Source organism: Mustela nigripes, chromosome 4 (assembly GCF_022355385.1).
Source record: "Mustela nigripes isolate SB6536 chromosome 4, MUSNIG.SB6536, whole genome shotgun sequence".
In the NCBI taxonomy this organism is placed as follows: Eukaryota; Metazoa; Chordata; class Mammalia; order Carnivora; family Mustelidae; genus Mustela; species Mustela nigripes.
Genome location: NC_081560.1, coordinates 1,512,387 through 1,534,502, shown reverse-complemented (window position 1 = coordinate 1,534,502; position 22,116 = coordinate 1,512,387). Strand labels below are relative to the sequence as shown.

The following is a 22,116-nucleotide window of genomic DNA, read 5'->3' as shown; positions in this document are numbered from 1 at the left end:
CTTCCTCCCCGGCACCCGCACCGGCCCCTCCTCCCTCACCCCTACAGCACAACATCTTCTCCCAGACTCTGCTGGGCTACAGCGGCCTTGGGAGACCTTGAGGGTGTGCTCTCTGCACCTCATGGTCTGGAGAGCCTGGGCTGAGGAGATACACCTGGGGTGGGGCGGAGGGAGGTGTTCTGTTGGCTCGATGATCCCAGGGGCACCTGGGTGGCTCAGTGGGTTGAGCGTCTGACTCTTGGTTTCAGCTCAGGTCATGATGTCAAGGTCATGGGATGGAGCCCCGCATCAGGCTCTTTGTTCAGTGTGGGGCCTGCTTGAGATTCCCTCCTTCTCCCTCTCTTTCCACCCCTCCCCCTCCCTAAAATAAGTAAATCTTAAAAAAAGAAAATAGGCACCTAAAACTAAAAGTGTTATATGTCAATTGGACCTCAATAAAAGAAGAAAAAAAATCACACGTGTGCTCTATTTTTCGCTCAAAATTCCTGTTTGCACTGCCCACACGCCTCTCTATTCTGTGTTCTGGAATATTTACTCCAACAGAAGGGTTAGGAAGTGGGCACGTGGTGGTCTGGGCCTTAGATCAGTGTCCTGCACAATTCCTCAAGCACCCCCTCCCCCAGCCACTGAAAGGAGACAGCTGGCATCAGGCTCGCCTCCTCACGCTGCCGTTAAGGCTGCACATCTCGGGCCCAGGATGAGGTTCCAGGTGGCGGCTGCGGTCCCATCCACCTTGGCCTTACCTTACCCTGCACATAACCTCATGTCTTCACTGGCCTTTTACATTGTATAGCTTATGTATTTGTTATTCTTCTCTTCCTGCTACAATGTAACTCAGGAGGATGGAGATTCCCCTGTTCTGTTCACGTGTGTCTCAGTGCTTGGAACCGGGTGAACCACGTCTAACTTAGCAGGTATTCAGAAAGTTTGGTTGAATTAATGACTGCAGGAGTTGGCTATAATTCTCTGTTTTGAGAGGTGGGAGGCTACAGTGTCCCACAGGCCCCAATCCGAGGGCATATGTGGGACTCTGATCCCCCCCAGAACATTTCATCACCAGGATAAACCCACCAGGGTGGTAAGAAGTGCTGAGGATATGTTGCAGCCCCAGAAAAAAAAAAATTTTGTGTGTGCATTTGTTTTACAGATAAATCTATTTTAGAAAAACTGCAAGTTTCCTGTCGTGGTGTTGGCCTCTCTGTTATAAACAACCAGAAGCACGCCCTCCCCCCGCCCCGAGCCTCTGCTTGGCGGGGACTGGGAGGCAGCTAAGCCTCCTGCCCGCCGCCTGCCTGGAGCTCACGGCGGCCGGCTCCGGGGACAGGGCCGCCCTCCTCTCGGCACTAACCCCTCTCCCAGACGACCCTGGTTCTCCTTTTTCTAGGTGTTATTTCACGAGAGGGGGAAATTTTACGCTTGGAAGAAAGGATATTAATGGGGAAGGTGGAGAGGAGCATTAACCACCGGCAGGAAAACCGGAGGCATTATGATGAAAATGGGTGAACTTGGAACCCTAACCGCAGGCGCTGCGCGGCGCTCCCGATTCCCACTGCCTCTGCCCGGCGCCCCCAGACCTCGTGGGAGCGTCTCAGGCGCCCCTTTCCCATCCCGGGGCTGGCGAGGTCGGGGCAGCCGGAGCAGCAGGGGCGACGGGTCACCGCGTCAGGCTCAGGGCGGGAGCCCGCCTCTCCCCCTCCCCCCCACCCCGCAGGACCGGGCTCGGCGACCCCACCTCGGCCCCACGTCGGCCGGCTGGCCCTCCCGCCCCCCTTGCGCCCCGGGCCTGACCCCGCGCCCCACCGAGATAAGGCGGCGGGGCTTTGTTCCTCCCCCCAGCTGGGTAAACCGCGCCCGCCGATCCCCCCCCCCCCCGCGCTCCTCCCCACCGCTGAGGCCGCCCGGGGTGGGGGCACCCTTTGTCCTGCCGGAGGGCGGGCGGACAATGGCCCGGAGGAGCCGCACATTGTCGGAACCTTGTGTACACCTGGGGGGCGGCAGGTGCGCGGGGTCGGCGCGGGGCCGGGGGCGAGCGGGCGGGGGGGGGGCGGGCATGTGGGGGCGCGGGCCTCCGGGGAGGCCTCCGAGGGGGGAGAAGACCCGCCCCCACCCGCCCCGGCCCGCCCGCTCGCTGGACCTGGCGGGGGGGGAGGGGGTTTCTCGGCGTCCAGTTGGGGACACACCTGGTGCGGGATTTACGAAGTGAAAGTGTTAAACGAGGCCGCCAGCTGGAGGCCCGACCCGGCTTTCTGAGTTTTATTAGGTGCCCTATTATGGAAAATAAACTTTAATCCGACCATAAAAACCAAATCTGAAAAACACATTTGCCCTTGTGGTGCGGAGCGGCGCGGCGTTCGCGGCGCAGGTCCCACCTCCGGAGGGATTAGTCTGACGGGGGAGACCCAGCGCGCCGCAGGACTTTGATACCGGCTGGGGGCCGCGCGTTTGCGGGGAGCACGCCCCCACGCCGCCACCCCGCCCCGGCCCCGCCCGCGAGCCCCGCCCGGTCCCGCCGCAGCCCCTGCGCCACCCCCACCGCTCTGCGGGCCACTCCCCGGCGCAGCAGCGCAGCCCGGGCCTGGCCACCCCGGGACCCGGGGCTGGAGGGGGCGGCGCAGGGGAGGCCGCAGGGCCGAGTTACCCCGCAGGCCCCGGAGGCGCTCTACGGCCCCGCCCGGACCTGGAGTTCGGGGCGGGCGCTCTACAGCGCAGCCTGGGATCGCCAGAAGCCGTCCTGGCCCGGTCCGGGGCCGCCCCTCCTGGACCTTGTCTGTGCTTCGGATTTCCCACAGCAAGTCCGGCCCCTCTTGCAGGAAGGGAGGGAGGGAGCGGGAGGAAGGCCCGTCGGAGCCGCCCGCGGTGCCGGCGCGGTACTGTTCACTGGGCTTGGGCAAAAGGTCTCTGGGATCCTCTCGCCTCCCCAGACTGAAAGTCCGAACCCACTGGAAGCTCCTTCGCCTCCTCCCAGGCCCCGACGACCACCGAGAGTGCACGTGTAAGGACAGCTGTGGAGGCTTGTCGCGGGCACAAGGTCCTCAAAGTGCGTCAGGTGGCAGGACTTCCTCCTCAAAGGCCGAATGATACCCCTTTGTGCCCGTGTAGTCCTCTTGCTTTCTCTGGTCCCCAGCGGACGCCGCAGCCGCGAGCGCGCGTGGACCGGCCTCGCTTCCCGATCCCATGCCCAGGGCTCGTGCACGGGCAGCCCGAAGCAGGACTGCTGGGGTTTTGTCGTGTGTTTTCCAGGAAACTCCATCCTGTTTTCCGCAGCGGCTGCACTGCAGTAGGCTCTTCCCCGCAGCGCACGAAGGCCGCGTCTCGGATCCTCCCGGGGCCTGTTACTGTTTTCGTTTTTTTGCAACAGCCGAGGTGTGGGTGAGGGGTGGTATCTCAGTGTGGTTTTGACCCGCATTTCCCCTCTGGTGGCTGGCGGTGGTGTCTTTCCCTGCTGCCGACCATCTGTATGTCCACCTCAGAAAAATCTCTATTCAAGCCCTTTGCCTATTTTTAAACTGGATTCGTGCGTTTGTTGTTGAGTTGTATACGTTCTTACATTTTGGCATATTAACCCCGTATCAGATATATGATTTATAAATATCTTCTCCCAGTCCTGGGTTGCCTTTTCATTCTGTTGACTGCTTTGCTGTGCAAAAGTTTTCAAGTTTGATATGATCCCGTTGGCCTATGTTTGCTTTTGGTGTCATAGGAAGTCTTTTAAGCTGATCTTGCCAAGCTGACTTCCCTCAGGGGCTGGGATGTGGAAGGCCCACCTCACAAGGAACAGACACTTCCTCTAGGTTCTAGTCGTTTCTGTACTTCTCAGGCTCTGGCTATTAAAGCTTCTGTAGGGGCCTGGGACCCTGGGCCACCCGCCAGGACTGGACAAGAGACGTGTGTGCCGTCGCCTGGAAGATACGTTTAGATTGGTTTCCTTGTCACAAGAAAGACTGTGTCCACATCCTTCTGCACATGCTGGAACACTGCCAGAGCAATGTCTGTCTTCTGAGAACGAAGGAGAACCTCCCACTAGTGTGAAGAGAAGCGAGCTCAGGCTCCGGTCCTTGGTAGGCAGGGGTCCGTCCAGTCTGGCTGGGGTTCTCGCAGGAGCCGGCTCCACTTTGGGTGGGGGCCTCGCTGGGGACCCAGCCCTCGGGGCTGCAGGTCTCCACTGGCACCCTCGCTGTGTGGAACTCGGAGAGGCCACCGGGATGCCCCCGTGGAGCGTGGGCTTGTGTCCCTGGACCCGTACTGCGAGGACCTGGCTCCAGGTCGTGGAAACAGGGTCCTGAATGGGGCTGCAGACTTCTCACTGGCGCGGGCAGCCGGGTGGGGGGCACGCCCCGCGAGGCGGGAGGAGCAGGGCCTGGCGGCCGTTCATTAGGCGGAATGAATTGTTCGCCGTGCCCGGAGTGGGTGAGGATGAGCCAGTGATTATATTTAAATTTGCTATAATTGATTTGGGGAAGAGCTACTATGACAAGAACGAATTGATCATTAAATTTATTAGCGAGATAAATTCCGCCGCGATTAGGCAGCTGGCTGCAGGCGCTGGGGCCGCGGGCCGGGCCTCCCCGCCGCCAAGTCCCCGCGCCAAAGGCGCGCGCGCTCTGCGGGCCGCGGCGGGGTCAGGACGCTCGGCGGCCTTCAGGGCTCCGCTTCCCCGCGCGCGGCGCGAGCCGGCCTTCCCGACCCGCAGGCGGTTCTGTCTCTGGGGCGGGGCGGGGGCAACCCGCAGGCCCGGCTGCCCCGCGCTGAGCCGAGGGCGGCCCCGCACTGAAGGCAGCGGGGGGAAGAGATTGCTTCGGGCTGAGCTGCTCCATTGTGTTAGAAATTAAAGCGCCCTCGACGCAGATGGCCAAGGTTTGGTTTGGTTTTGATCCCGCAAAGGCATCTGTGTTTCTCTTCTCTCCCTCCCCAGCCGCCCTCTCCTGTCGCCACCCGCCTTCTCGGGGCCCTCGGGCTTCCCACCAGTTGCACAGCCAGTCCCCGGCCCCCCAGAGCACCTTTGGACCCGCCCGGCCGCGGCCCGCGCCCTGCCCGCAGCTGCTGCCGCCGGCTCTGGCTGCGCCCGCCAGGCCTCGGCGGACGTTGCGCTTCACGGAATGAGCCGGGGTGATAATGAGCTGCCGGAGAGGGCATTAATCTCGCCCCGGCCCCAAGGTAGAGGAGTGGCCCCGCAGGCCCGCGGTAATCACCCAAATGAAACGCCTGGCCCTTGTGAACTCATTCATCAGCCGGGAGGGGTGCGGGGAGAGGGCGCGCGGGGGGAGGGGCGCTCGCCGGGCGCCCGGGGGCCGGGGAGGAAGAGGCAGAGACCGAAGGACGGAGGAGGGCACGAGGGAGGGAGAGAGAAGCCGCCTGCCCAGGCCGCCTCTCTGCTCTCGGCCCACGAGCGGCCGCGGCCCGGCGTGGGGGAAGCGGAGCGGCGGGGGGCGCGCAGGTGGAGCGGCGGCGGGCTCGGCGGGTGATGGGGGGCGCCCGCCGCGGGCTGGATCAGTCCAGAGCCGCCGCAGCAACCCCCTCCCCCCAGGCCATCCGGTCGCCCGACACTTGCTGCGGACACGTGCACAGACCCCAGGAACGCGGCTCCTACCCGGAGCCGGGAAGGTCCTGCGGGAGAGGGAGCCGGGGAGAAGCCCGGGGTTACTCGAGGCCTTCGGACCCCCAGACGCCGGGAAAATCTTCTCGTCGTTTTCAAGCTTATTTGCTGAAACATTCGATGGTGCGTTTCCACGCCGGTGAAGCAAGAGCCTCAAGGAAATGAAAAGCTAAATACTCGGGGTCCGAAGTTGCTCTCCTGAGATTCACGCACCGGGGCGCGCGCTGACCCTGGTCTCAGGTATTTTTACCAACATCCGGCTGCTAGGACTCCCCGGCGACGGGAACCAGGGGCCCCGCCTGCGACACAGCCCCGGAGAGGCGGTGTTCCCGACGCCTCTTTGTCCTTCTGATTTGCACCTTTTGCTGTCAATCGTGGAATTCGCCACACCCCATCATTTCAACAACAAAACAGTGCAGCGGCTTTTCCAACTCACTCCCCAAAGATCTGCACTCACGTCCAGTAAAAAACCAATTTATTTTACATTCCATCGTGGGCGATGGGAGAAGCTAAATAATAATTTAGCATGCATAATTAGACGCTTCTTTATATATATATATATATGTATAAATACAATATACAAAAATAAAGACAGTACAGGTTGAGATTTCCAGCAGTTTGAATGCTCATGATATAAAGTCCCCCCCAAGACAGGTGAGCACAAAACATTCTCCCTTTTTCCATACTCAGCAGAATGGCCATTCTGGAGAAGGTTTCAAGTCTTCCAGGTCGTCCAACACTGGAGGTTCGCGCCTTCTCCATTCGGGAAGAGGGGGTACGAGACTCCCTCTGGTACCTGTCAGCTCTTCTCACAAGCACGGCCCCCAACACTAACCAAAATGAAATTAAAAAGAGCAGGAGTTCAAGCTTGAACCCGCTGGGCCTCCCTCTCTCTGTCCCTCGAAGAGCAGCCCAAACGGGCAGCCCCAGAGGGACGGCTGGTGGCCTGGCTCACAGGCCTGCGGGGCTGGACCTGGACAGGCTGGCCCGGCTGCTGGCTGCCTGGGGCACGGGGCCCCTACTGGGGCAGGGGCTGGTGCCCAGGGCCCCCGGGCCGCGGAGGTGGCGAGTCGGCCTCGGAGGAGCAGTCGGAGGAGACGGCATGCGTGCCGGCACCGTTGCTGTAGGGGAAGTGGTCCTCGTCCTCGTCGTCCTCATCGTCCTCGGGGTCACTGTCCCTCAAGTCCCGCAGGCGGCGTGTGCTGCCTTTGTCCCCGACCACCGGCGGCCCCAGCAGCTCCTCCTCTCCCTTGTCCTCTGCGCCCCCCTTGCTGGCGCCCCCGCCCCCCTGCCGCTTCTCGGCGTCCTGCGCGGCCTGCTCCTTGGCTTTTTTGCTGCGTTTCCACTTCATGCGCCGGTTCTGGAACCAGATCTTCACCTGAGAGCATGAGAGGCTGTGAGGAAGCGGCCACCTCCATCCCCACCGTTTGTGAGGCCCCCAGCTCAGCACCTGCACCTTGGGCTTCAGAGCAGGGGACACGGAAGCTCCAGGGGGAAGCAGCTTCCCATGCCTGGGCATCAGCAAACCCAGGAGTGGGGCTGGGGGTTTCCAGGGAAGCCCAGACTCGGACCTCCACTGCTGGACTCCGGTCCTTTTCTAGGGGTGCTCTCCCACTGCCCAGGAAGGGCCGGAGCAGCTAGCGTCCATACCTGTAAATCTCAAGATGTTCCCTCTCTTTCTGGAATAAAATTTCTTGAACATGGCCTGGGGACCATAGCTTCAGAGTGGGGGGAGTGCGTGGAGGGTCCTTCAAGCGCAAAGTTCGAGGTCTGACCTCAGCCTGCTGGATCAGACCTCGGGGCTTGGTGCATGAACCCCAGCGAGGCCAACACGAACTCTCCCCTCGGACGTCAGTCGTCCCCCTAAAGTCAGGAGGCTCCGCTCCAGGTGCCAGGAGTGCAGAGGGAAGAGTGTCCCCTAGGAGGCCGGCTGGTGGTGTGGTGGGGTGGGCTGCGTACCTGGGTCTCCGTGAGCATCAGCGACGTGGCCACCTCGAAGCGCTTGGGCCGCGACAGGTACTTGTTGAGCTTGAACTGGTGCTCCAGCTCGAGCAGCTGCTGGCTCGTGAAGGCCGTGCGCGGCCTGCGGCACTTCCCCAGCAGGCTGGACTGTGCCTGGGCTGGGACAGAGAGGGGCGTGAGGCCTGCAGCCTGACGCAGTCCTCCGACCTCCCGTAGGGCCCCCAGTGCCCCAGAGCCCACCACCCACGTCTGCCACCTGGCCTCCTGGACCCTGCTGAGTTACTGCTTTTTCTTCAGTGTCAGCGCCCTCTCCCCAAGGGACCGGATGACCGGACGAGCCCAGGACCTGGATACCAGGGACAGACATACGGGTTTGGGTTTAATGGGACTTCTTTTTTTTTTTTTTTTTAAAACTCAGGGTCTGGATGTTCTGATTAAAGAGAGCCTATCAGCCAGGGCAGCCCCCTTCACCTGGGGGCAGCGGGGGTGTGGTGGTGGTGGTGTGCAGTGCAGAAGTTGACAGGCAAGACAGTGAGAGCGGAGAGGTACAGGTACAGCTCCTCTCCACTCCTCGGCCAGCCTCCCCCAGCTCAGCCACAAATACAAACAGGTCTGGGAATCAGCAGCCCCATGTCCTCCTGACCAGCAAGGAGCCGGTGCAGGATTCCCAGCACCGCGTCCTCAGCTACCGGAGAGGCAGGGCCAAGGCCAAGACAGGAGGAAGCGGGAAGGAGAAGGACCGCCTCTCGGGCCGATGAGAACCCGGCCCACTCCCCCCTGAAAATTCTTCCTGACAGCCCTGCCTCCAGGCTGCGGAGGAGCAAAGCCCCGGGAGACTGGACGCCTTTCCAGAACAGCTCTCACTTCACAAATTGAAGGCTGAGGCCAAGCGGGGATCTGGCTTTCTGAACGCGCAAGGAGGTCCCTTGGCTGAATTTACATACGTTCACACGGTTACATCACAGAGAATTTTATGACCTCAAAACGAGACTTCCCTTGATTTCCCAGGAGCCTGACAAGTGTTAGACAATAAACGAAAGGGAAGAAAAGAGGCCAGCCGGTAGGCTGGGCTCAGGCCCCCCCCCGGGGGGGGGGGCAATTTGCTTTACGGAAGGCCCACGCCCCCAGCTTTAGTTAAATGAGGCCCCAATTCCCAACTCGACAATACATTAGAACTTTAATTAAAACACTGGCTCCAAAGGGACCGTTTGAGAAATGCCATCCAACAGAAGAGACAACCAATTAAAGGAAACCAAACGGGTTTTCCTGCGACCAGAGGAAGGGACTCTCAAAACACATTCCGGCATCCTGGCCTGTTTATTATCGCCTTTTAAGATTTGATATTTAGATTCCTTTTCTAATTCAGCTACCTCTAGGTCAACATTAGGAAACAGGGATGGCAGAAGGAATGGGACTTGTGCTAATTTTCTGAGCGACCTTGAGCTTCACGCAGGAAAGCACCGTGGGTTGGGGGCGGGTGGCAGGGAACCCAGCACCCAGAAGAAGCGTGTGTTTGTGTGTGTGTGTGTGTGTGTGTGTGTGTGTGTGTGTGTGTAGATCACCACCCCTCAGTGGGAGATTAAGCTTCCCAGGCTCTGGGACATGCAGATCATAAGGGAACATCCACGAGTGCCATCAGAAGGGGTGGGAGGCTCTGTTCACAGTCGAGCCCAGGAAGAGCCGGAGTTTGGCTGACCCGGGATGGGTAAGTTCAGATATGTTTGCCCCAAGCTGAAAGGTGAGTCCCCGCTTTCCCTGCTGCAGATCCGAAGGGGCTGACTTCCACCTGGACAGGCTGCGGGCTCCGTGGCCATTAGGGTCTTCTGGGAGCTGAGCTGCAGAAAGCCTGTGGTGGCTACGGGCAAACAGTCGGCAGGCTGGGATTTTCTCACCCGCCTGTGACTTCTGCAGCTCTCAGGCCCCTAGCTTTTCTCTGTTTAGTCACAACCGTGGCTTCTAGCAGAGGAATCTGAATTCTGCCAAGGGTTTATTTTTGTTTTCTTCTTTGCTTTTTTCCTCTCCTACGCCTGCATGTCACCAGTCTAAGCACATCCACTCAGAAGGAAACAATGGGGTCTCTTTGTTTGGGTGTTCTGCGGCAGAAAGCATGAAGTCTCCCGCATCAGCCTCTCCGTGGAGCCCGGTGCGGGGAGCAGACGGAAGATTGAGACTCCCCAGAACGCCAACCCCTTGTGCCCATCCAAAAAGTCGGGTGGGCTCAGGCCTCCGGAGGCGTACCCCCTGCCTGGCAAGCATACTGCCCACAACCCAGCAGCTCCCAGGCTGGGGCCGGCCAGCCGTCCTGGCTTCTGTCCTGGGGAGGGGTTCCGCCTAATGGGAGCCTCCAATTCTGGGTGGGCACCTGCCAATCCCTACAGTGGGGTTCGTGAAAGAGGCACATCTCCCCTTCTGAAGAAGCCCACCACGGCTCTGTTCAAGTCCGGCCATCTGCCTACTGGACATCACACCGTGGCCCAAGCACCCTTACAGAGGCAGCCAGCACCTCTGCAAAGGGCCAGAGCAGAGCCAGGGACCTGGCCTTGTGGCCCTGGCCTCTTGAAGCCCATTTCTTGTTCTCTGTTCCTGAATCTCTCCTCCTGAGAGGGGCTGGGGTAGAGGTAGGGGGTCTCTCCAAAACCCACAATGCGGTACCTAATTCAAGTTCGTTTCCCAGGAGATAAGCCCCTGGTTTAGGTGACCTCGATCCCCAGGCCGGCCTAACTTGGGCGCTCTTTGACTCGCCTTCCCCCACCACTTCCTTCTCTTCCAGCCCGCCGGTTAATCATTAGGTTTTAGTCTCACACCTCCCGCTGCCCCTTCCCATTAGGAGAGGAAGAGAGAGCAGGGCCCGCGCGTGGCCATTTTAATCCTTTCGCTGCCAGTCCCACAGCGGGCAGTCCACATAAGTCTTCGCGGGCCCCGGGCGGAGCCCAGGCGGCTTCGCGGCGCCTCCGCCGCGCGTTCAGAGCCGAGAGCAAGATGAAGGAGGCGCGGTGGAGGAGGGCGCGCGGGAAAGCCCTGTGCCAGGACCCCCCTTCCTCCCTCCCTTCCTCCGCGGGCGCCGGCGCCCGCGCGGTACTCACAGTTAAAGTCGGGCATCTTGGGCAGGATCATGCCCGCGGTGGACGCACGCAGCCACTGGTCCAGCTGGAAGGTGCCGGCGCCCAGCTTGATGGGGTCGGCGGGGTGCGCAGCGTGCGCGCCCTGCACCTGCGGGTAGGAGTAGGAGAGCGCCGGGTGCTGGCCGGCCAGCGCGGCCGCCGCCGCCGCCGCCGAGTAGCCGTAGACCGGGTGGCCGTAGAGCGCCGCCTGCGCGGGGAGCCCCGCGCCGCCCTGCGCGCCCCCGGGGTGCAGCCCCAGCGCCAGGCCCCCCGCGGCGGCGGCGGCAGCGGCGGCCGCGGCCGCGGCTGCGGCGGCGCCAGGGTGCGCGTGGTGGTGGGGCCCCCCGGGTCCGCCGCCCGCGCCGCCCGCGCCTCCGCCCGCGCCGCCCGCGCCCAGGAAGCCGGGCTTGGGCAGCAGCGCGCAGTGCGCGGCCAGCAGGCGCGGCGGCGAGGGGCTCTCGGCGTGCAGACGGTCGGCGGGCGCCGCGGGCGGCTCCGAGGACGCGGGGCTGCAGCCGCCGCTCGCCCCGCCGCCGCTCGCCCCGCCGCCGCCGCCGCCTCCTGGGCCGGCCGCGGCGGCCGCGAGCGACGTGACCAGGGCCAGCGGCGCGGTCTGCGCCGAGGCCGATCGCGGGGGGTCCACGGCCAGCAGCGCATCGATGCGGAAATTTTTGGATTTTTCCATCGGCTCGTCTGGGGCTGGCGAGCGGGGCCGGGCGGCGGGCGGCGCGGCCGGGTGCGGGCTCGCGGAGTCCTGGCGCGGCGGCGACAAGCCCCGGGTTCGGTATTGTTATGGTGATTATTTGCCAATAATCAAAGTCGCCGCCGGAAACTCAGCCGAGGGTGACCATGGTCCGGGCGCCTCCTCCGGGCGGGCCCCGCCCCGGGCCGCGCTCTCACGCGCTCGCACAAACTCGCACGCAAGTGCCTGGGCGCGCCGGGCCGGGGAGCCCGGCTCAGTGCGCTGGACCCTCGGGCGACCGCGCCGAGGCCGCTGGCGCCGTAGTGGGGACCCGCGCCCCTCCGCGCACTTGAAGCGCAGCGCGGCCGCCGATTGGCGCGCCCGGCGGGGGCTCAGGGAGGGGCGCCGGCCCGGCCATTGGCCGAGGGGCGCACCTGTCACCGTCCCGGCCGCCTGCCGCCCCGCCCCTGCGCCGCGGGGTCCTAAACAACCCGGGGGCTGCGCCGCGATGGCGGGGCGGAGACCGCCCTTGCCACACTCGGAGGCTCAGCCTAGGGACCCTGCCCGCCTTCCTGCAAGTGCCGAGCGGGACTGCGGGCGCCGGCACCTCTGCGTGCCAGTGTGGGCCCCGCCGTCTGAGCCCAGCTCCGGAGACACGCGGCCCGGCTCTGGCCTCGGCGGCCCCTGGGGCCCGCGGCGTGCGCTCTTCCCGCGTCCCTTCGCCGGCACCTGAGTTCCTGCGCTTCTGCGCCGGGGATCCCGCGTGGTTTGCAGATCCAGCTGCCTGGCTGCATTTCGGCAGCAGCACGAAGACCACACCGGTCGCCAGGCCCTGCTCCTGGGTCTCCAGGGTGCCTGGGAGCAGATTGTGTCCCTGTCGTCACCCCTCTGCAGGTTGAACCTTCTCATCTCTGGGAAGTCCCGTGCTTTTCAGGTGTCGCGTGTATGTGTGTGAGCGAGTTTGCCTTCCACTAGTCCTTGCCTTGAGCCCCTGCCCGGTCCAGGCAGAGAGGGCAGGGTCTGTGAGCCCCGCGGCCTGCAGGACCCAGGTCGACTTGGAGACGTCGCCCATCTGCCAGTGACAGGATCCTTGGTGACAGAGCGCTTATTCTCTGCGGAAGGACACCCATGGCATGCAAGAGGCAGCACCCACCTTGGTTCTGGAGAGCCTGCGAGAGCCGGGAGTCCTCCCGAGGCCGGTCATCCTGACCCTGGTTAGTCCCCAGGCAGGAAAATGCAGCCTCTCTTCTCTCCCTACTTGCAGCTTGGGAACTCGGGCGACAGGGCTTCCCCTGGCTGAGCAAGGTAGTGGAGTGAGAATCAGACTTCACGCCCACCCCTGCCGTCCCCATACACACACTTCAAATATTTACAGTAAAAGCACTTCCAAGGGCTTTTCTGAAGCGGGAAAAATCAACATGCAGGTCGGGGAGTCAGGCAGCCCCCAGTACCAGGCTTTGTCAATAGCTCAGCTAGAACAGCTCTCTGGCCCCCGCAGGGGAAAGAATGCAGGAGGGGGTGTGGGTCCTTGAAGCCAGCTCCCTAAGCAGGTGAGAGGTGAGTAAAGGGTAGGGGCGTGGGAGGGGCAGAGGAGGAAGGAAAAATCTGGGCAGGTAAACTTCAAAATTAACAGATCAGGTTGCTACAGGAGGGATTTTTTTTTTTTTTTTTTGAAGGTAAGTGTGGGGATCATTTAGTTTCCCTTCAAAAGGCTTTTTGCCTTGGCAAGAGTCGACTGCGGTGATTCTATTGGCAAGAGCTGAAATTTTTTCTTTCTTCATTAAAACAGGGTAATTTGGAGACACACAATACTAGCTGGAAATAGAGGGACAGCGATGGGAATAGATATTATATGGCTTTGCAAAAACAGTCGTAATTCGTAAAATAGGAATTACAGCATTTACATGGTATCTGGCCTTTAGATGCGGTCTCTGGGGTGGTGGAAATGAAATCCAGCCTTTAAGCAGAGAGGGGAGAGCCCTTAACTTCCCTGAACACAGCCCCATGCCATGTGCTTTCTAGAATTCTCTTTAATCTTCACTGTGACACTAGGAGAAGGATTTTATCCTCTCCATTTCAGAGAGTAGAGGTGCCAAGAGGTTGAGACTCTTGTCCCCAGCAAACCGTTAAGCCTCCTAGTTGGAAGTGGGACCAAGTCTGACGCTGAGGCCACACAGCTGTCACCTGCTGCCCTCGGTGCTCGGGGGTCCCTGACCCTGTTTCTTTGTGCCACCCATTCGCTCTAGGGAAGGAGGGTTTATGAAGGAGACCTGAGATTCTTGGCCACTTGTTCTGGGCAGGAAGCCCTTCGCCCTTCGAGGCCAGTACCGACATGCTGACTGTCATTCTGCTTCCCCAGGAGAGTCTTGGCCCCCGCCTCGGGTAGGGGCTGGCTCTAAGGCTGAAGGCCTTTCTCTACCTCCCCTCCATGTGCTGGCTGGGACTCCTGGGATGGAGGGCAGTGATTTAGGAGGCTGGGAGGAGTGAATGAAACTCCCCAAGACTGATCTTGGAGAGACTGCTGCCCTCTTCTCTGCAAAATATGTGCAGCCAGGGATATTTTAGTTGGGGACAGGGTACAGTCTAAACTTTATGTTTACACACGATAAATGCCTCCATTTCTTCAACCAGATCATTGTGTTTTAGAGATTGTGTTTAAATCAGAGTGACTGATTTCACCCCCCTCTTTGTCCCACAGTACCTATTTCTCCTAAACCCCTTAAAATCCGCCAGAGAGGGGAAGGGGCATGCACGTCCCTCCCCTTAAGACCAGCAGAGAGCACTTCCTGGAAGCTGGACTGGACAGGTATGTGGGGATCGCGCAGGGGAAAGTTCACCTGGTTTTACCCCCAAGGCCATACCCCCTGTGGGAGCACCCAGGAAGGCATCCAAGAAGCATTAAGCCCTCTGGGGGGGGGGGTCCTGGTCGCGCCACCCCCAACTGCCATGAGACTGGATGCCAGTACTCTTTTATTTGTATGGATTTCTGTTTCTTTGTTTAGAGAAGTAGGGGTTAGGCCAGATGCAGTCTATGGGGCCAAAGTCTTTAAAATTTTCATAAATTCTGTTGATGTTAAGAAAAAGTTAATACAGATTGAAGGTTTTCAGGGAAGTTGTATGGAAAGAGAGGGGGACAGGGAAAGAGGGAGAGGTCTTGGAAATTTGGGGTCTTTGTGTGGTTTATGAGGTGTGAAGCTGAGCGCTAGGGCTCTTCCTGTCTCCGGCATCTGTATTGATCAAGCCCAGCTGGCTTTGAAGGTTTGGGGCAGACGGGAGCGAGGCTTGCGTCTGCTGGAGGGCCCTCACCCTCCCTCGCGGGAGATCAAAGGTCTGGTCCCAGCAATACTCCCTACCCCAGTCTCCAGGTGACTCCCCTCTCCAGCAGCCCTGGGAGGACTGGGGGAACCCTCGATTTCCTGAGCAAGCATGTTTCCTCAGCTCCCCCCATCTTAGCCCCTTGCCTGCCTGGCATGGCACCTCTTTTCTCTCTTCACAGTCTCCCTTCACGATGCTGAGTACGCCTGCAGTCACCCTGCTCTCATGACGTAGAAAGGCGACTCGGTGGTTTATAACGACTGCAAAAGAAAAAGCTGTTTGTAACCCATGTCTATGCCTAACCGGAGTTAGGAACCTAGGAGGTTGGGAATAAAGCCCATATATTCATCCGGAGCCTGGGAGGCGGGCATTGTTCCTTATCAAGCACAGGTCGCTTTCTCCCGGTGCGAGCAGGTAAACCGAACAGCACCTGGCAGGGCACTGGGCACTGGGCGGCGGGAGTTCCTCCGTGGCCCCTGCACTCTCCCCACTTCCCCCAAGTCCAGGGAAATGATCTGAGCCCAGAGCCTCCTGGGGTACCTGGCCAGCTAGGCCTGGGGTCAAACAGGTGTGTGTGTGGGGGGGGGGGGGGCGTGGGGGGAGGGGGGGGGGGGGGGCTAGGGTCACCGGAAGGCAAGCCCGGGGGTCAGGGTAGGGAGGAGGAGGAGGAGGGGCGGATCCGTGCAGGTGGCCCCTCCCCCCACCAGCAGAGCCCCCGGACTAAAGGTATCAGGTTGTTAGCACTGCCCTTTGATCTGCTGGCCTCCTTCCTGACCCGGGGGCGCTCAGCCTGTAAAGGGGTCTGGAAATGGTGGGACCCCGCTGACCGAAGGCTCCAACTAGAGGTGGGCCCTGCCGGAGGCACTGGGTGCCTTTTCTCAAGGCCCTTCCTTGCTGGCCTCGCCCTTTACACCTGAATTTCGCGTCACACCTTTAGAAACGCAGCCACAGACCCCTGGGGCCGACCCTAAGGGAGCTCCCCTCTCAAGTCCCCAAGCTGCGGGTCTGTCCCTGTGAACCAGGCCCAACTCCAGATGCAAGCGACCAGCCTAAATGGGCCTCAGTGCTGGGGTTGTGCTAAGAGGTCAGGAGGATCCTGCAGGATTTCGGTGCCTAAAAATCCAGCAACCCTAAAAGTCTTCTATTTTTGGATATTTTCTCCGGATACAAAAATATCTGCTTTATGCTCAGACCTTGGGCAGCCTCCCAGCTTCCGTGGACACCGAAGAGAAGGGACAGGTCTTGGTGTGTGTGTGGACAGCGGGGGAGGGGGTGATGCTCAGCCCCTGCCCTCCCTGTGGCACCACATTTTCCTTCTAATCCGGAAATCTGAAAGGGCTTCCAGCTTCTCTGTTGCACAAATTCGAAGGTCCAGGTGACAAAGAGAAACAAACTCCGCCCAAGACCTCGGGGAGAACGGAGCTCGGCCAAGGTCCTGGGAGCCCCTCTAGTCGAGCTGGGGCACTACAGTCTTCAACAGAGATGGAGAACTTTCCCCAAGTAGCTTCTGTTTTTGATAGAGGATTTTAAATTCATTTCAGGTTCACTCTTTCACGGTTGTCAGGAGCGAGGCAGCCAGCGCAAGCCCTGCCGCGCGCGGAGTCAGCCTTTCCAGCTCGCTGCAACCTTGGTGACCGCAGGCCGTCAGCTAACGCCTGAGCCGCCCCTCGCGGGCAGTGAGCGCTGGCCTGGGGCCTTCTGGCTTCATTCCCCGCACCTGCCCCGGCAGGCAGAGGTGTGTAGCTCGGAAGACTCGCTTCCTAGAGACTCCCACCGGCCCGGGGACCCTCTCCCCACTGCAAGCGAAGGAGAGGGTCTCCGAGCTCTGCGGGCAGCTCTGCCCCCGGGAGACCAGACCCACACGTTTGGGGGGGTCGTGGGGGGCTGGGCGGTGCCCCCCCAGCCTGGCCCATCGCCGCCGCCGGCCTGCAGGTAGGGAGGCTGTGGGGGAGAAGCGCAGCTAACAAGACGCTGCTTGCGGTGTTTTAATGCTTTGGTGCGTGAACTTTTTAGTGCCTCCTGACTCCAAATTGCGGCTGGAGAGTCGCGCGGTAATGTCCGAATCCCGGCGGGTAATGGCAGGAAGTCCCTGCTAATTGGTCTCTTTAGCAGTGCTGAGGTGGCAGAAGCTGAGGCTGCAGAGAGAGAGAGAGAGAGAGAGAGAGAGAGAGAGGACGGGGATGAATCCCTTCTCGTGCTGTTTCCCAGAGCTGGGGGGGTGTCCCCGGAGTCGGGCAAACGGGGCCTGTGGTCGAGCTCTCCGCGCACCGGCCTGCCCCGACTCTTCCGCAGGTGCACCCTCCAGGCCCGAGGGACAGAACTCAGGCTTGGAGGCTCGGAGGGGACTTGTGGCCGGGGTGGGGGTGCAGGGGCGGGGGTGGTTCTGTTTGCAGGAAGCACTTGACTGGCTTGTCCAGGACATGATTCCCGGGCTCCTTCCGTGGGCAGCTCCCCACACCCGGCCCCAAATCACAGCCCAGGCTGTGGGAGGGCGAGCTCGGGTGGGAGCGCCGTGCGCTGGGCAGAAGGAAGCTGCTGTATCAGGAGCCCCTGCCTGCCCTTCCGTTTGAACACGGAACGTTTTACCCAAGAGGAGTCCGAAGCCGAGGTCATCCCCGTAGTAAGTGTGGGTTGGGAAGGCAGCTGTGAAAGGCTAAGGGCTCCTGCTCTGCGGGGATGCCTGCCTGGTCTCACCCAACAGGGGTTAGAGCTGCAAACACGCCGTGACCCCAGTCTCGCAGACGAGCAAACTGAGTCTCTGAGAGCCCGAGGCGCTTTGCTCCAGGGGTCCCCCCACCCCCCGCAAAGGGGCCAGCGGTGACTTCCAGTCCTGCGGTGGGGCGGGAGCTGGAGCCCACTCAGTCACCTTGCGGGTTGTGGTACAATCTCCTCGTGGCGGGATTCGAATCAGGTTTTCCCACTTGGCCTTTGAGCCTGCGGGCTCCGGCCTGTCCAACGCCAGAGCGGCGTGGAGATGGAAGGTCGCGGCGGACGCCTGGATCTGGGGTCCCTTGTTCCTGACACCGCCGGGATGGGGCCGTCTCCGCTCCGTACAGACCCAGGGGTGGGGGCGCAGAAGGACCCGCCGCCTCCTGCCCCTGCCCCGGGCTCGCGCGCTCCCGGCTGCCCGCAAGATAATTTGGCTAATGAACTCGTTAAAGGGCCCCTGGTGACCCGCCCCGGCCTCCCCTCGGCCCATCTGGGAAATTCCGCTGAAAGGCAGAGAGCCTCCTGCGCGGGGCCGCCGTCTGTCGCCGCAAGAGGCGCGAACCCGCGGACGCTGGGCCCTTACATTAAGATGATTAGCCGGCGGAACAGGTGGCCGGTCCGGACGCGCGGGCGCATCTGGGCCCGGAGCCGCCGCCGCGCGGGGAGGGGAACGGCCCGCCCCGGGGTGGGAAGGTCAGGCCGCCGCGCCGGCAGCCGGGAGGGCGAGGGGGGGGCCGGGGGTCGGCGGCGGCAGCCGGGAGGGCGGGGGGGGGGGGGGCCCGGGGGTCGGCGGCGGCAGCGGGGAGGGCGGGGGGGGGGGGCGGGGGGGGGGGGTCCTGGGCAGAACCGCGGACGCGCACGCGGCCGGCTCGGAGGCTGGGGCGAGTTCGCACATCGGGCCGCGCGCGAGAAGGACTGGGGCCTGGCCGGCGGCGGGCGCACGTGTGCACGCGTGTGAGAGCGCGTGGACGGCTGTTTGGACGCGCGCGTTTTGAGTGTGCGCACGTGCGTGTGGTGGCGGAGGGCAGCGGGACTCCCAGCTCGCGCGGCCCGCGGGGGAAGCGTCCCGGGCTCCCCGCCCTCAGCGCCCTCCTCTCCAGGCGGGGCGGAGGGTGCAGGGGTGCGGGGCGAGGGGCCCGCTGTGCTGCTTCAGAAGAGCGGCGCGATCCCGGCGCGGGGCCAAGCCTATTGCCAAAAACACATATTACACTGCGACATTCTGTAAATGAGATAATGATACATAAACCCGGATGATAGATGTGACATGCCTGGGATGTCTTCTCTAAATTAGCTGCTCGCATCGACTGCTAATAATGGTGAGTTTATGAAAGCAATTTCAGTGCAAAATGCGAGCCGGTCTTCTTACTCTAATCAGCCTGCCTCGGTTAATGCATGAGGGGGTCAGGCTGAGAATTATTGACACGCCCCTGCCCTTAACCTGTTTCCCAATAAAGCTGATTAGTTTTTGTCAATTCATCAGCTAACCACTCCTGCTGGAACTGCATCAAAGCCTTATTTGCTCAGGGGAAATCAACAAGTCACAGATCAGCTCCATTAAGGGGCTGCTGGGCCAGGACTGGCCTGGGGTCCAGGGGTGCCCCACTGACCTCCTGCCCCCTGAGTGGATGACAAGGTGGCCCCCTAAACTCCAGGCTCAGCAGCGCAGATGAATATGGCAAACTGCCGTCCGAAGACTTACTCTTCCTGAGAGGGGAGGCTTGGGCAGCCCAGGGCTTGGGGGCAGTTGTCCAGCACCCTGGCAGTCCTGGTTGGGGCCTGGTCGCCTTCGCAGGCAGCTGGGCTCAGTGGGATATTGCAGGGAGCAGAAACTGTAAGTGGGTGAGGCTGGGGGTCCTCAGAGAGTCTGTCCCAAAGCTGGTGGTCATCGTTCCCCTGGGTCCCCACCAGGCGATGGAAGGGAAGGGGGTGTGGACTTCGGACCGTGCAGGGACAGCATGGGCCTAAATGCTCACAGTGAGCAGGAAGGTGTTATTTGGGCGGGGTTGCACCTATACCCAAAGATGACCCTGCCTGGCCTTGCTTAGTGACCTCCACAGGCATGTGGGAGAGGGCACTGGGCTGCCTGAGAGTGCAGCTGGGGAGGGAATCCAGCACGCAGCTTCGTCCTCCTGGCCGCAGATGAGCTGGCTGCTCCAGGGGCCACCGGACCTTTCCCCCAGCTGGACTGGCAGATCTGCCGAAGGTGGGAAGTGACCTCCAGGCGGTGGCCTGTGGGCGGATGGGGGGGGGGAGAGGAAAACCTGCGCTGTCCCTTTAAGCCCTGGGCCACTGTTGCCTACCGACCCCATCCCCCCCTCAATTTAATTTCATTAAAACAGAGCATGAATATTTCTATTAAACCTAAAATGAAATATGAAGCCATTTAGACTCTGCCTGCACCGATCACCCAGATTTATGACTTTTATTCATCACATCAAGAGCTTGGAAAAATGAATTTTCTTCACCCAGGAAGGAAATAAAACCTCAGGCTTGGTCATTTCCAGAAAGCTGTTAATTTGACCGTGTGGTAATTACTTTCACAATTAACTAAAATACAAATCAACTTGACAAATTGGGCTAGTTTATATATTAATTAGCCTGCTTAAATTTATTCATTATGAAAAGACAATTTAAGGGGACCTGTGGTGTCTGTTTTATTGCAATAAATTATTGTTAGGAAATGGGTCTAATAAAATATCTTAATATTTAAGGATATTGTATACGCGAGGGGGGTGCTTTATTGACAATTTCATTTTCCAATTAGTAATTTTGTTGTAATATATCCGTGAGCCCAGGACTCGCAAGCGGGAAGGCAGGAGTCGCCTGGCCAGGGACAACAGCGAGTGTCTGGGCCTAGCCGTGGGCAGAGGACAGTCGGTGGGCAGAGGAGAAGCAGTTCTGCAGGAAGAGCGTGTCGGATCCGGCGCAGGCGCAGGCCCTGGGGCTGCGGCACCCACCTGGGCTCTGAACCGAGGCACCGAACCGGGCGGAGAGGCTGCGCTCGCCCGGGCCGCCTCCTACTGCCAGGGGCCGCGGGGGCTGATTTAATAGAATGTCGATAGAATCATTCGATGCCTTTTAGCTTGTGATCTTTATAAATGTCCCTCTATTAAATTAGAAAATGATTCTCTTCTCGTTTAATTGTATTCTTTCGTTTCTTATTTCCAATTAATTAGTCCTATCGACGTTGCAATATTTTAAGTGACTCGAGTCCGTTTCCAGTTAGAATATATGGGTCAGCACATGCAATTTTATACCCGACAGAACTATATAATGTGGGTTTTAACTACTCGCTTCTCATCTGTCTTAGCTAGGTGGCCCGAATGCGCCCCCTGGCCGCCGTCAGCTCCCTCCGGGGTAGGTGGGGACCCTCCACCACCCCGAGCCCTTCTTTGCAATTCTGTTTTACATCTAGTCGCGGCCGGCAGGGAAGCTGAGGGGCGCGTGGAGCCGCCAGGCCGTCCGCCGGGCGCGCGAGCCCGCGTCCCCCAAGGGTGCCGCTCGCTTGGTGCCGACGCCCCACGCGCCCCCGAGGGCCCGGCCCCGTGCTGGCCGAGCGAGAGCGGAAGGCCGCTGCGCCCGCCTCCCCGGCACCTTCTGGTCCATTCCTGCCCCCGACTTGTTGCCCTACGAGACTTTAAATCAGTTTTCAACAACATGGCCCTCGCCCGCCCAGGCTTCGGCCTCCAGGCCCCCGTGACCTCTGCGAGGGAGCGCTCTGCCCCCCTCCCCGCGGGCCGCCCCTGTGCTTCGGGACCGCGCGGTGGACCTTTCCTCGACGACGTTCGCTCCCCCACAAGCACCCAACGGCCGGCCCGAGAGAGCTCGGCTGCAACGGGGCGGGATCCACCATCCTTCATTCATGGGCAAATTACTAATTCCTCCCAGGGAGATCTACGGGGCTGCTGCTGGGCCGGCGCCCTCCCGCCGTGCCGGGGCGGCCGGCTGCTGGGGGCCCCAGGCCCCCTCCTCGCCCCCTGCCCCTTCCCCGCCCAGTCCCACCACCACGCCAGCCCCCAAACGCCCCCCCCGCCCGACCCCCGCGCAGAGTCACAGGTGGGGCCGCCCACCCGCCCCGCGGAGGACAGAGGGGGGCGGGGCAGATTCCCGGGCGCGCTCCGGGTCCCCGCGGCCCCTCCTCGGCTGCCTCCCGCTGGGCGTGGGCGCTCGTTTGCCCTGAGGGTCAGTGGCCTGGTGTGCAGGGCGCGTCCTGCGAGGTGGGAGACGGAGGGTGCCAAAAGCCAGGTCTGTAGGACTCCCCGGTGCCGACGCCAGGCGGCGGACAGTGGCACCCCTGCGCGCACCCTGGCCCGCATCTGAGCCCCCTCTCCCGGGGCTCCCCGCCTGGCTCCCGCTCGCCCGCAGGGCGGGTTCCAGAAGCGGCCGCCGGGGCCGGGGCCAGACAGTTGCACCCCGGAGCCGGTGTCCAGGAGCCCCTAGTCCCTCTTTCCTCTTTCTTGCAGGGGGACTGAGGGCGGGAACCGATTCTGTGCGTTTCTAACCAGTCGGTCTCTCAGATAGGTCCCCAGCCCTCAGGCTTCGGCGGAGCGGAGACCCCGGCTCCCCTTCAAGGCCTGTGTCCTTGAGAAGTGGGAACAGGAGTTGCACCGAGGCGCCCGAAGGTGTCGCGGCCGCTCCCCTCAGCCTGGGCGGAGCTTGGCCCTCCCCGGAGACCACCGACCTGGGCTGGCCTTGGGAGGAGGGGGACACTTAACATTTCCAATCTGGACCTTGGGGACTTGGGCCTGTTCCCT

The 22,116-nt window shown here is 61.3% G+C and overlaps 2 protein-coding genes across 2 annotated transcripts; one reads left to right on the top strand and one right to left on the bottom strand.

The window, feature by feature from the left end:
- Positions 1-6,188: 6,188 nt before the first annotated feature.
- MNX1 (motor neuron and pancreas homeobox 1) lies at positions 6,189-12,305 on the bottom strand. The gene is made up of 3 exons (XM_059396005.1): positions 10,639-12,305; positions 7,553-7,713; positions 6,189-6,971 (listed from the first exon to the last, which is right to left on the bottom strand). The coding sequence occupies exons 1-3, from the start codon at positions 11,339-11,341 to the stop codon at positions 6,612-6,614; spliced, it is 1,224 nt and encodes a 407-aa protein (XP_059251988.1). The 5' UTR covers positions 11,342-12,305; the 3' UTR covers positions 6,189-6,611.
- LOC132015486 (uncharacterized) lies at positions 11,847-20,498 on the top strand. The gene is made up of 6 exons (XM_059395971.1): positions 11,847-11,959; positions 12,113-12,232; positions 12,299-12,552; positions 14,037-14,144; positions 16,195-16,388; positions 20,158-20,498. The coding sequence occupies exons 1-6, from the start codon at positions 11,847-11,849 to the stop codon at positions 20,422-20,424; spliced, it is 1,056 nt and encodes a 351-aa protein (XP_059251954.1). The 3' UTR covers positions 20,425-20,498.
- The last annotated feature ends 1,618 nt before the right edge of the window (positions 20,499-22,116 follow it).